Source organism: Microtus ochrogaster, chromosome 1 (genome assembly GCF_000317375.1).
Source record: "Microtus ochrogaster isolate Prairie Vole_2 chromosome 1, MicOch1.0, whole genome shotgun sequence".
NCBI classification, from domain to species: domain Eukaryota; kingdom Metazoa; phylum Chordata; class Mammalia; order Rodentia; family Cricetidae; genus Microtus; species Microtus ochrogaster.
The window spans coordinates 101,385,539-101,399,542 of NC_022009.1; the positions used below are offsets into that span (position 1 = coordinate 101,385,539).

The 14,004-nt window shown below is 37.6% G+C and overlaps 1 protein-coding gene across 1 annotated transcript in view; it reads left to right on the plus strand.

The window, feature by feature from the left end:
* The window catches only part of Naa15 (N(alpha)-acetyltransferase 15, NatA auxiliary subunit), a 70,682-nt gene that overhangs the window by 50,263 nt on the left and 6,415 nt on the right, over window positions 1-14,004 (plus strand). The window contains exons 13-19 of the mRNA XM_005343956.2: window positions 549-677; window positions 2,097-2,310; window positions 5,901-6,094; window positions 8,717-8,825; window positions 11,364-11,462; window positions 12,156-12,299; window positions 13,681-13,778. Coding sequence (XP_005344013.1) covers window positions 549-677; window positions 2,097-2,310; window positions 5,901-6,094; window positions 8,717-8,825; window positions 11,364-11,462; window positions 12,156-12,299; window positions 13,681-13,778 — 987 coding nt within the window. The remainder of the gene's footprint in view (window positions 1-548; window positions 678-2,096; window positions 2,311-5,900; window positions 6,095-8,716; window positions 8,826-11,363; window positions 11,463-12,155; window positions 12,300-13,680; window positions 13,779-14,004) is intronic.

Here is a 14,004-nt window from a genome sequence, read left to right on the forward strand (position 1 = left end):
GGAGGCTGAGGCAGATGATCTCCTGAGTTTGAGGCCAGACTGGTCTGCAGAGTGAGGTTCAGGACAGCCAGGGTTACAAAGTGAAGCCATGTCTTGAAAAACCAAACCAAACAAAAAAACTGGCTTGTAATGATTAATGTTGAGAATGTCTTAGGGGCTGTTGGGGAGGGGGGCTAATATTTTTATTAGTTATGTGCTGTATAATGTTATTATGTTTATCCCTGACAGACAGTTATTATAAACCTTTTGAGGAGTCACTTGCAAAATTATTATCTCTAATGCATAGAAAGAGAACTTAAGCCACGTGGTAGTGGCACACACCTTTAATCTTGGCACTCAGGAGGCAGAGGCAGGCAGATCTCTGAATTTGGGGCCAGCCTGGTCTACAGAGTGAGTTCTAGTAAAGCCAGGACTGTTACACAGAGAAACCCTGACTGAGAAAATTATTTCAGAAATTTGATCAGCTGGCCATTATTCCTTTTTAAATATTATGATAACGTGATGTATTTGGTGGGGATTGTCTGGAATCACTATGTGATTTTCATCAGGAAGGAACATCAGCAGTAGAGAACCTGAATGAAATGCAGTGCATGTGGTTCCAGACAGAGTGTGCCCAGGCATACAAAGCAATGAACAAGTTTGGTGAAGCACTTAAGAAATGTCATGAAATTGAGAGAGTAAGTATTTTACATATGTGAACCTCTCCTTTTGTTTGGTTAGGTCTTGAAGCCTTTCATATACCCCCCCCCCACACACACATTTATAATTCACAGCTTGTGATTTTAGAATGACCAATACCATATTTCAGGTTTCAAAAATGAAAATATTATGCACTGTGTTTCTAGCCATCCTTTGTATTATCTTTTATTTAAGAATCCTTTCCAAAATGTTTAGGAAACTTGTGTCATGATGATGGTTTTAATGCAGTTTGAATGTTTGAATTGCTTCTGCTTATTCCCTAATACATAAAAACTCATTGATTTCCCAGTCCTGTTCATTGTGTTTTTAGTTTATACCATCTACCCTTGATAAAGATTTGATCTTTAAAACTTTTCCCCTTTTGCGTCTGTATGCAGTGCAGCTAATAATTTTCTTACAAAATTACTGTTTTTCAACCCAGGTGTGGTAATGTGTACTATAATCCCAGCACTTGGGAGGTAGAGAGAGACAGGAATATCTGGAGTTCAAGGCCTACTATCAATGTGTGTTTGAGGTCAGCCTGGGCTACATAAGACCCTGTCTGAACACCATCCCAAAATAAAAATCACTTTTCTGTTACTTCACTCTAGATTCATTCCTATGGCTACTGTTTGTGTGTGTGGTTTTATAGATAAATATAGGTTCTATTATTAAGTTTACATTTATAATGCCAAATGTAGACTATTAGTGCTTGGTTGAAGTATGAGTTTGCTGATTTCTTGACTTATTGGCTACTTGATTTTTTATTTACATACAAGCTGCAAGCTACATAGATAGAGTTCAGATTTAGAGCCTCAGCAAATTACTAATACTATGTGCTGTAATCCCTGCCATAAGTTTTCTAAATAAAACCACTATAATATATGTGCCAACTAGCATCATCATATATACTAGTTAGTGGGCAGTTTGTCAGAATAGTTTTACTTGAATATAATTAAGGAAGAAAGAACATAGTCGAAGCATTATTATCCCCTTTCATTAAATTATTCAGTTCCTCTTGTATGTTCTTTACTAGGTGGGAGCCAACTGTATTTTTAAAAATGATTTTCTTATTTATTTTTCATTTTATGTTCATTGGTGTTTGGTCTGCATATATGCCTGTGTGAGGGAGTTGGAGCCTCTGGAACTGGGTTTAAAGACAATTTTGAGCCACCATATGCCTGTTGGGAATTGAACCTGGGTACTCTGCAAGAGCAGCTAGTATTCTTAACCACTGTATTATTTCTCCAACCCCTGCCACGTATATGTTTTTATATGCAAACTATATCAAATGACTATTTTTTTATTTTTATTAATTTTTAATTCTATTGAAATAAGTAATTCCAAGGTTTTGCTTTTATTGTTTACTTAGACAATGTTATACTCCAGTATGATAATAAAAAAGATAATTTTGTTAGCATTTTATAGAAATCACCGATGACCAGTTTGATTTTCATACATACTGTATGAGGAAGATTACCCTTAGATCATATGTGGACTTATTAAAACTAGAAGATGTACTTCGGCAGCATCCATTTTACTTCAAAGCAGCAAGAATTGCTATTGAGATCTATTTGAAGCTTCATGACAACCCTCTTACAGATGAGAATAAAGAGCACGAGGCTGATACAGGTATAACATTGAAAGATTTATCATTATTGCTCCTTGTGTTTGTAGGTACTTATGTTCGTGAATAATGTAGTTTCCCCCACCCCCATCGATTTTATTGTATATCTTGGTGTGAGGTTGTTATCCAAGACTAAAAAATGATGGGTATTTTGTAAATTTGTCTAAGGAAAATACCACTTTATGTTTCCAAAATAAATGAGACATTTGGTGTTTGGTTTTGATTCAAGAGGTTTGTTCCAGGGGCTACTAAGGATCCAATCCAGTGCTTTTTCCTTACTAAGTATTCTATTACTGAGTTACTTTCCCAGCCAGGGGCTTAATTTTAATTAAATATTTATCTAATGAGGTTGAATTACCTAAGTTTCACATTTAATATCGTATTTACTCAGCTAACTTAATACCATAATTCCTAGCCATATAATTAGTGTGTAAGCTCCATTAGTGTTGACTCTTTAGTATAACTTGGTACTCCTTTAAAAAGAAAATCTAGTTACATTTATTTGATGCATGCATTTGTGCGAGGATCAGTTCTGTCTTTCCACCATGTGAGTTCCAAGAATCTAACGTAGGCTGTAAGACTTGGCAGCAAGTGCCCTTACCCATTGAGCTACCTCACTTGCTTCTTTAGTAGTAATTTGTAATTGACCCAGTAAAAGATATACTTTTTTGTTTTTGTTTTTGTTTTTTTTTTTTGTTTTGTTTTTTTGTTTTTCGAGACAGGGTTTCTCTGTGGCTTTGGAGCCTGTCCTGAAACTAGCTCTGTAGACCAGGCTGGTCTTGAACTCACAGAGATAAGCCTGCCTGATATACTTTTTTTGAACATTAAAATACAGCTTAGAATTAAACTAGAAAAATTTCTCAGGAAAAATGGTTCACACCTGTAATCCAAGAAAGTTTGATGAGTTCAAGGTCAGTCTGGGCTATAGAATGAAAACTTGTCATTAAGAAAGAAGAAAAAAAGATTGTTTTGTCTTTTCGAGACAGGGTTTTCTTGGGTGACACAGAGAGACCGAGTTTGCAAACTTGTATAAAATAAAGGCTCTTCGCTTTTACATACGGGACTTGGTGTCCTTGTTGGTTTTGGGGAGACTTCACGGATCTGGGCATAACAAGGTCTACACATATCAACATGATCTTTTATTGATTTTTACTTTTGAGATAGGATCTCACTCAGTATTCCTGGCTATCCTGGATCTCATTAAATAGGCTGCAAAGGGAGACTGTTTGGAGAAAAGGAAAAAAAAACAACATAAACATAATAGCATTTATTTGCAAAGGAATGATTTCACTGTCTTCTGCTAGTAAAAATATGAGTCTAGTTGGATAGTGAGTGGTGGCACACACCTTTAATCCCAGCACTTGGGAGACAGGCAGGTGAATCTCTTGAGTTTGAGTATTTTGTTACTAGAGTCCACATACACCTTTACCACTTTAGCATCTCCTTTTTGTTGTTTTCTTCACTGAATGGTCTCTGCGTTCTGGATTTTAATGTCCATGTTTGCTTTTTTTTCAGCTCCCTGCTACTTTAGATTCTTTCTCTTGCCTTTTTATTACAACAAGAAGCAGATGTTACACTCAGTGCTTTGATTAGCTGGGTCTCTTAGTTTATTTGATATGTTTTGTTTCACTATTGATGTTTCCTACTTTCTTCACTTTAGCCTGCCCTTCCTCAAGGCTTCTTTTTTCTCTTTCCACCTCTTCCTTCCTATTTTCCTATCTTTTCTTTACATGGGGGTCTTACTCTAAAGCCCTTGCTAGCCTGACTCACTGTCTAGACCAGGCTAGTCTTGAATTTATAAAGATTGCTTGCTTCTTCTACTGTCCAGGTGCTAGAATTACAGGAAGGTGCCACTATGTTCTGCTCAAAAAAAAAAAAAAAAAAAAAAAAAAAAAAAAAAAACCAAGAACAACTAAACAAAAACGGAAAAAATTATGTTAGAACATTTTATTAGAGTGTTTTTTTAATGTGTAAACAGTATTACTATACACAAAATAAAGTTGGCTTACAATAAATAAAAACCAGTTAGGAGCAGGGAGTGGTTAATGGTTAAGATGATGTGCTGTTATTGGAGAGGATTCAAGTTTGGTTCCCAGCACAGTTGCCCATATCTCTGGCTCCAGGGGTCTGATACCGTCTTTTGGCCTTTATAGGTTATTGTTTTATATGTACCCAATCCTCTCCACATACATATACTTTAAATAGTTAAATAACTAAAGTCTTGTGGGGTAAAAATTAGAGCCTGGTGAGATAGCTCAGCAGTTAAGAACACTTGCTACTCCTGCAAAAGAGATTTGCTTCCTATGCCCACTCCTGTTTTAGGTGCTACAATGTTCTCTTCTGACCTAAGGGCACCAGTTGCACACACAGTACACATAACAGACAATATATCCTGACTTAGTCATTGTTTCATTGCTGTGAAATGTCGTGAGTTACATGGCGCTGGTGTGTGGGTTCAGGCAGGTGTGTGAAATGAAGACTCAGACACTTGAGTCTGCTTCTGCAGGGGGCTCTATGAACTAACTGAAGCACCTTTTCTAGCTCTTTCGCTTTTTTATTTTTCCCTGTGTTTACGCTTTAGCTAGTAGATTGCCATATCTCAAAACAAAGTGAATGAAGCTTCCAAAAATACAATGCCATGTGCAAATACTTGATTCAAAGGAGCCACAATTTTATGAATTTCCTCTTAACCAAGTTTTGCATTAGCTTTGTATCCTTGGGAAACTCTCAGACAAGATTCCCATAGGGCAGCAAAGGGTATCTGTAGCCGGGCGGTGGTGGCGCACGCCTTTAATTCCAGCACTCGGGAGGCAGAGGCAGGTGGATCTCTGTGAGTTCGAGGCCAGCCTGGGCTACAAGAGCTAGTTCCAGGACAGGAACCAAAAAGCTACGGAGAAATCCTGTCTCGAAAAATCAAAAAAAAAAAAAAAAAAGGTATCTGTAACACAAAGGATGGATTAAAGGCTGGATGCTAACTGCAGAGCTAGGCCAGGTATGGCTCAGTGGGGTTTCATGGCTAGGAGAGGTTTCTTGCTTTCTCTCTGGTTTCAGGTCAGCGGGACATTACTCCCCAGTAAAAAGACACTGACCAAGATAAGTATTATAAAAGAAACATTTAAGGGAGCTTAGTTCCAATTTCAGTTTATTACCATCATGGTGGGGAGTATGTTTGTAGGCATGGCAGGCCTGGTAGTGGAGTAGTTGAGAGCTATATCCTGATTCTTGGGAAGCAAACAGAGAGAGAGAGAGAGAGAGAGAGAGAGAGAGAGAGAGGGAGGAGAGAGGAGAGAGGAGAGAGAGAGGAGAGGGGAGAGAGAGAAAGGAAGAGGGAGGGAGGAGGGGTGCTAGTCCTGACATGGGGATTTGAAACCTCAAAAAATCCCCCCACCCTTGCAATATGGCCTTACCTTCTAATCCTTCTCAGATGTGCCACTCCGATGACTACGCATTCAATTGTATGTGCCTGTGGGTGCCATTCTTATTTAAACCACCACATACCCACACCCATCACATAACATTTTGAAAGTGTCCACGGTAGTTGCAATGACTTACTTGGTTAATATGTTTATAATTCTATTAACATTATTTCCTACAGCAAACATGTCTGACAAAGAGTTAAAGAAACTACGTAATAAACAAAGAAGAGCTCAAAAGAAAGCTCAGATAGAAGAAGAGAAAAAAAATGCAGAGAAAGAAAAGCAGCAGAGAAATCAGAAAAAGAAAAAGGATGATGACGACGAGGAAATTGGAGGCCCCAAAGAAGAACTTATCCCAGAGAAACTAGCCAAGGTATTTTATTGTCGTGCTTAGCACAAGTGAGTGAGTGATTCACGGCAGGCTTTTGGCAGATATGTATGTACATATGTGTGTGTGTGGCTGTGCTTGTAGAGGTTAGAGGACAATTTGTAGAAAGTCAGGCTCTCCTAGCTACTTAACAAAGACCCTATCTGAAAAAAATTGTTTTAAAGTTTTTATTTTTTAAAAACCAGACTCTGATATGTGGGTTTTAATCATTGAGCCCAAATCTACCTACTTAAAAATCACTTGAGTTATTTTGATTAGTAACCTATCTTTTGATCATAGGAATCCTAGTCTGTAGGGGTAATAATTGTGTAACTCGTTGTGTTAAGTGGATAGAATAAGCATGTTTTAGTATCACTAATCATTTGAAATCTGAATTTTTTTTTTGCTGCCTTATGTAAGATAATTAGTGTATGAAAGGGAGAGTTGGAGAATACATTTAGAATTATATAGGACAAGTAGTCAGTACCTTCTCTTAGACATAGCAGTAGTGGTATAAGAAAGAGCAGTATAGTTTGGCTCTCATATGGGAATATTGAATGTTTTTACAATTTGTAACTACTGGGAGAGAACAGTGGTTTCTGAGCTCTCTGCAAAACAGAACTGCTATGCCAGGCCACCTTTGGAAGGTTTCCTGAGTCTTGACTGCAGTGTTGTTTTTTTGTGCCCAATGTCACAATGTGGGCTCATGATTATTAGAACTAGGGTTGTAGAGTTTCAGAACCAAGTGTTTGTATATGCCTTGTTGAGAGAGACATAGTAAAAGGAACTGTTCTCACAGATTGTTCCTCACTTCATAGTATTATTACCTGCTAGGAACATAAGACCCCCTATCTTCTCAAAGATGCCCTTATACAGTAGCATTCCCTTGTATCTGGTAGTGGCAAGGTCAGATTACATCAAGCCATGATTATTAGTTGTAACTTGAAGGCTATTTTAGAAATTGCTGCCAAATCTGGGTAAATAGCCTAAAGTGCCGTGTGTGTGTGTATCAGAAATTAGTGTTAATCAACTCAAGATAACATAGAAAAAAACATTAAATCATCAGTAATCCTACCCTTCGAGAAATGGAAAATGGTGTGGGTTTAGTTAATAAGTTTGGTACTCAGTCAGCTAAGGCTAAATCTGAAGTTTGGTCTTTTTGAGACAGGGTTTCTCTGTAGCTTTGGAGCCTGTCCTGGAACTAGCTCCGGTAGACCAGATTGGCCTGAAACTCACAGAGATCAGCCTTCCTCTACCTCCCGAGTGCTGGGATTAAAGGCATGTGCCACCACTGCCTGACCAATCTGAAGTTTCGGTGAAAGCTCCTTTATTTTTTGAGCAGGGGCTCACTCCCACCCAGGCTATCTCAAGCTTGTGGCAATCCTCCTTCCTAAACTCAAGTGCTAGGGTTACAGGCATGAGCCATCATACCTAGCATACAATCTTCAAATTTATAAATTGCTTTGAATTATAGTCATATAATTCAAATATAGACATACTGTATAGGAGTATATCTTTCTGTCTCCCAGCACAGCAACCAAAAAGTTTAAACTACTTAGTATGAGGTGGTAATCTGTATTCGTGAGTTCTTCATGTACTGCTCATGTTTCTCTTTATACTTTCCAAGGACCATCAAACCGTGGTTTTCTTCTACAGGAGTAAATCATTTCTTTTAGATTTATTTTATTTTATGTGTATGAGTATTTTTCTTGTGTGTATGTCTATGCACCACAGGCGTGCCTGGTGCCAGCAGAGGTAAGAAAAGAATGTTGGATTCCCTAGATCTGGAGTTTAGCACATGATTCTAAGCTCCCATGTATAGGTGGAGGCTGCTCTTAGGTTTCTTGGCTGCTCATGCCCTGAATAATCAAACAGAAATTATATAAATTACAGCATTGCTTGACCAATAGCTTAGTCATATTCCTAGTTAGCTCTTATATCTTAAATTAACCCATTTCTATTTATCTGTGTATTACCACGAGGTTGTGGCTTACTTGGAAAGGTTCTGGCTACATCTTTCTCCTTTGGCAGGTACATGACATTTGCTTGACTCTGCCTTCTCTTTCTTCTTCCAGTTTGACTGTATTCTGCCCTGCCATAGGCCAAAGCAGCTTTATTCATTTGTCAATAAAAGCAACACATACACAGAAGAATATCCCACATCACCCATGTGAGTGCTGGGATCCAATCCTGAGTCCTCTGCTAGAACAAGTGCTCTAATTACTGAGCCATCTCTCCAGCACCTAGTCAGTCATTTTAAAACTGCCCTTCTAGAGGACTGATATCCATTTCATGGCATACAGCAGTCTTAACTCCAGTATCAGGGCATCTCAGACTTTTCTGGCCTCTAAGGTCATTGCACACATGTGATGCACAGGCACACATGCAGACAACACCAATATACATAAAAATAATAAAAATTTTAAAAAATAATTAAAGTTCTAAAGTTGAAAATTGCTTTTGTATAGCTTATAGGAGGTTAAGATTTGACAGTGTATATCTGGGTAACTGGTAAGTGCTTTTTTTCTATTTTTTTTTACTTTTGGAAAAAGAAAACAGGAGTTTAAATTAAGTTTATATATTTCCAGAATCTTACTTCTTTTTGTATAATGTCTTTTATTTTGTTAGGTTGAAACTCCATTGGAAGAAGCTATTAAGTTCTTAACACCGCTGAAGAATTTGGTGAAGAACAAGATAGAAACTCATCTTTTTGCCTTTGAGATTTACTTTAGGAAAGGTAGGGTATTAGGGTACAGTGGCCCTTCTACAACTGATCACGACATTTCTTAGGGTTAGTGTCACCCACCACTGTTGCAATTGCCAATGTAGATTGCTCATAGAAATGCATGCTACGCACAGAAGTTTGTGAGGAAATAGAGTAATGTATTTGTCCTCTTAGAGAACCCAGAGCCCAACAGCAGATGTACACCTAGCTTTAAGTTAGAGCTAGTAATTACCTCATGTATAATTTGAGGAAAGAATTTAGAAATTTGTACATAAAAATACTTAATATAAATGTAAAGCTTAGAATAGTGGGTAACACAGTTAAATATCAGATAATTTTTAGCTGTCAAGAATTGATGTCGTAGGGCTGGAGAGATGGCTCAGTGGTTAAGAGCACTGGCTGCTCCTCCAGCCTGAGTTCAATTCCCAGTGGTTCACAACCATCTGTAATGAGATCTGGCGCCCTCTTCTGGCATGCGGGCATACATGGAGGCAGAATGTTGTATACATAATAAATAATAAGCCTTAAAGAATTAATTGATGTTATAAATGGAAACTAATCTCTGAACTCTGTCTTAATGGATAGTTCATGATTCTGAAGGAAAGATTATCCACTAAAAACACTAGAAAGTGTCAACAGTGTTAGTGTCAGAATTTTTGGAGGGGCCAGGAGAATGGCCTTGTCTTTCACAGTTTGAATGTTAATGTGTACACACAAACACACAGACACACACGATTTCATAGTTAAGAATTTATGTAATTCAGATCATTGGAAAAGTTTATTACGGTAGTATGAATTGAAGTGAAAAGAAGCTGTTTATTAGTAAGATCAGACTAGGACTCATGAAGCTAGGATGAGATAGTCCCAGCTTCTGGGAGTTGAGGGAGGAGAGTTGTGGCCCATTAGTTCAAGACCCGCATGGACAATACAGAGACTGTAATGTAACTTTTATTTTGAAATGGGATGCAAAACTTAGTATTAATTGATTGTTTATTTGTTTTTTGAGACACATCCCTATGTTTATCCTGGCTGGAACTTTTTTAAGTTTTTAAAATTTATCTTAATTATATTTATTTTTCACAGTTAAAACTTTGAAAATAAGTTTTGTTAATCAATAATTTTTACATTTTTGACCGCTAACACCCTATTTTTAGATGGGGATAGATATGGTTTCACTATGAGCCAGGGCTGGCTTGAAACTCATAGCGGTCATGACTCCTTTGCTTCTTGAGTGCTGGACTTAAGGGTGTACACCATACTTGGCTAACCTAGTTCTTTTTAAAAATTAATCTTACAGGGCCTGGAGAGATGGCTCAGTGGTTAAGAGCTCTGGCTGCTCTTCCAAAGATCCTGAGTTCAATTCCCAGCAACCACATGGTGGCTCACAACCATCTGTAATGAGATTTGATGCCCTCTTCTGGCCTGCAGGGATACATGAAGGCAGAGCTCTGTATACATAATAAATTTAAAAAAAATAATAATAATCTTACAGGGCCAGGATCAGGTACCCCCAGGCTGGACAGTTGAGTTCCTACCCCAGAACCCAGTTATTTAGAAAAAGGAGAAAACTGACTCCTACAATTCTCTGACCTTCACAAGCACATTCAAAATCATTCAGTCAATACAGTTCTTAGTCCAGTGTAGCAACTGCTCATGTAATCTCAGCAGGAGGCTCATGAGTTCTAGGCCAGCCAAAACATAGTGAGATCCTAGTTTCTAAACTGTAAATAAAAAACAAAAATGTTTCTAGGTGGAGTCCCCAAATACAATAGTTTCCCTGTTTAAAGGGGCACTGAAGGGCTCTGTTAGTTGGCTTCTTGGCTGTGTTCTACTCTCAAAAGGGGGCCTCAACATCTAGCAGTGGTATCTAGTAGATAATAATAAAGAGCATGGCAGGAATTTTAGTGTTATATGAGTTTGGGGGCCATGGGAAAGGAATTGTTTGAGAAGAACTTAAGGTTTTATACTTTGAAGCATGATACCAAATTTAAGGAAGTCTCCACAAAGAGGTGACACGATCAAGAAGACTCAGTGTAAGTTTCTGTTTAACAGGTGGAGGCACCGCTGAGACTTGGGAAAGGTAAGCAGATGGGAATAGGGATAGTGTAGCACAATTAGAAAACATAGACTGGGTAGATGCATCCAGAGGTGGCAGAGGAGTCAGAGCTGGATTGGAATAGTCAGGTGGAAAGGGAACTTTGTGCCACAGAACACAGGAAAAGAGATAAAGAGTTTTTCTAAGTAATGGAACATGTTTTTGTTTTAATAAAAGGAAGCTAGAACTGAAATGGTTTGAAATTTTGTTTCTCAGTTTATATGATACTAGTTCCTATATCACAGACTGTCGTATAAGTTCTGTTTTGTGGAATCACTTGAAGAATGGCATATATGAACATAACTGACTTGTAGACAATTAGAAGGAAAGTGTTTGCTTCAAAGGATGTTATTGACTCTAAATTCACTTTTTGTGTTTCTAAGATCCTTGGCCCTTCCAGGAAAGACAGCTTACTTTATCAAATTATCAACATATTATCTTTTTTTTTTCAATAGAAAAGTTTCTTTTGATGCTACAATCAGTAAAACGGGCATTTGCTATTGATTCTAGTCATCCCTGGCTTCATGAATGCATGATCCGCCTCTTTAATTCTGGTAAGTTTTTATTCCCATACTGCACAAATTTGACTAGTAATGAGTGTGGGGCTGGAGGATGACTCACTGGCTCAGATTTTGCTGCTGGTCCAGAGGACTTGGATTTAATTTGCAGGACCCACATTAGACTAATACCTCTTAACTCCAGCTCTGGGCCACCCAGTGCGATTTTTTTTTTTTTTTTTTTTTTTGGCCTTCATTGCCTAAATCAAATACACATGGTATACACATACATAAGTAAAAGCAAATAATAAAAATAAAAATATTCTAAGCATAAGCTCAAAATCATTTTTAAGGTCAGCATATATTGCACATGTCAAGGATATGGGATATATGTTGGTTACATAAATGTTTAGCTGTAGTAAACGTTTAAATTGACCAGCAGAGTTTTTTACTGAGAAAATCTACTGTTTTCAGATGTATAGTGAAATAATAAGTATAATTTATTTACTGCCAATTATATACAGTTTTGACACACAGTAGCTTTTCCTTAAGGTATCTTCTAGACTACTTTTCACCCTCTTTCAAGATTATTTTATAGTGAATAGCTCTTCCCACAGTTCTTGAAGATAAAAGTCAGTGAAGTTGGTCATATTTCATTTTCCTTTAACTAGTAAAGGCTCCTTGAGTGTAGAGGACAACGAACTATTATAAGCTTTATCAGAGTATCTGTCTTTTTAATTCATCCAACAGTGTGTGAAAGTAAAGACTTACCTGAAACGGTTAGAACAGTATTAAAGCAAGAAATGAATCGTCTTTTTGGAGCAACAAATCCAAAGAATTTTAATGAAACTTTTCTGAAAAGGAATTCTGATTCATTGCCACATAGATTATCAGGTAATCACTGCATTTGTTCCGTCTAGTATCCTTCTTGTAGCCTTCCTGAACAACTTCAGTGCTGTAATGAGTCACTGTTAAGGTAGGGTTTGTATTTTGCTCAAAATGGGAATGTTCACTATATTTTGTGAAACAGAATTGTTAGAGTAAAACAAGATGCATTGTTTTCTACTAGTTCACAACCAACATAAGTACAACTGATTTTGTGGGTAAGGGTAAGGTTTCACTGTTTATACCTGCCTGGCCTGGAATTCACTATGTAGACAAGGCTGGCCTCTAATTCACAGAGATCTGCCTGCTTCTGCCTCCAAGTGCTGGGACTAAAGGCATGTGCCACCCAGAAGTACAACTGAATTAAATGGGTTTTATCTTGAGTACCCATCCACCCCAAAGTGAATTTAAGTGTCTTATTACAATACTGTGTAGGCAGAGCTTGTACTCTTCTCATGTTTCCATTATTGTGATTATAAAGTTCACTTAATGTGATTTTGATTTTTTTATGCTAATGTACTTATCGGGCTCGGTAAGCTAAACATGTGAAAACCACCTTATATTTCAGAAAGTTTGAATCAAGAAGAATCAGTCACCATGAACCAAAGTCTGGGTTTTATTAGTGTGCTTTTACAACTGTTGACACATTCTATTAATTCACAGTACACTGGAGATAGAGGCAAATGGATCTCTGTGTATTCATGGCCTGCCTAGTCTGCCTAGCAAGTTCTAGGCCAGAGCTATGCAGTGATGTCTGCCTCAGACAAAACAAAGTAAACCTGGCTAAGTCCTAGAGCTTTGTATACTGTTGTGGAAAGCTGAATGCAAGCTTTGTCTCATGCTTTTCGTCTCATTGCCATTTTTCTCGCTGTCTTTCCCACATGAAATTATTGAACCATTTCCCTTCGCTATTTATTTTAGTTGGAAAATGATTCATAATCTCATTACACCACGAGTATTTGCATTGCTCCATGTTTTGATTATGCATAGTTTACTAACATCCGTGGATCTCTTACATACCTTAATCCTTTCTCCTATGGGCTGGAGAGGTGGCTCAGAGGTTAAGAGCACTAGCTGCTCTTCCAGAGGTCCTGAGTTCAATTCCCAGCAACCATATGGTGGCTCACAACCATCTGTAATTTGATCTGATGCCTTCTTCTGGCATGCAGACAGAACACTGTATAAATAATAAATAAATAATAAAAAAATCCTTTGTCCTAATTTAGACAATTCAACCCTCTCAGGGTATTGTTATAATAACAGTGTCTCACATGGCTATAACATGTAGCTGCTTGAGCATACCTTCTATTTTATATCTGAATGAGTAGATGCTGAGACTCTGTTCAAGGTCCCTAAACTAAGACACCTCATTTTTTTTTCTTACATTTAGCTGCCAAAATGGTATATTATTTAGATTCTTCTAGTCAGAAGCGAGCAATAGAGCTGGCAACAACACTTGATGGATCCCTCACCAACAGAAACCTTCAGGTAACAGGGTTTACTTATTTCAGGAGTAACTACTCTTTTACTTCTCACTGAACGTTTTGAGGGGCTGTGTGTGCATGTGTATTTGTATTCTTGTGCAGAAATATACCAAGTTCATTGGTATACTTTTGATAACTAGTTTCATGTATATAAATTGAAATAAAAGTAAATCTCTTAAAAACTAAAAAACACAGGCGGATCTCTGTGAGTTCGAGGCCAGCCTGGTCTA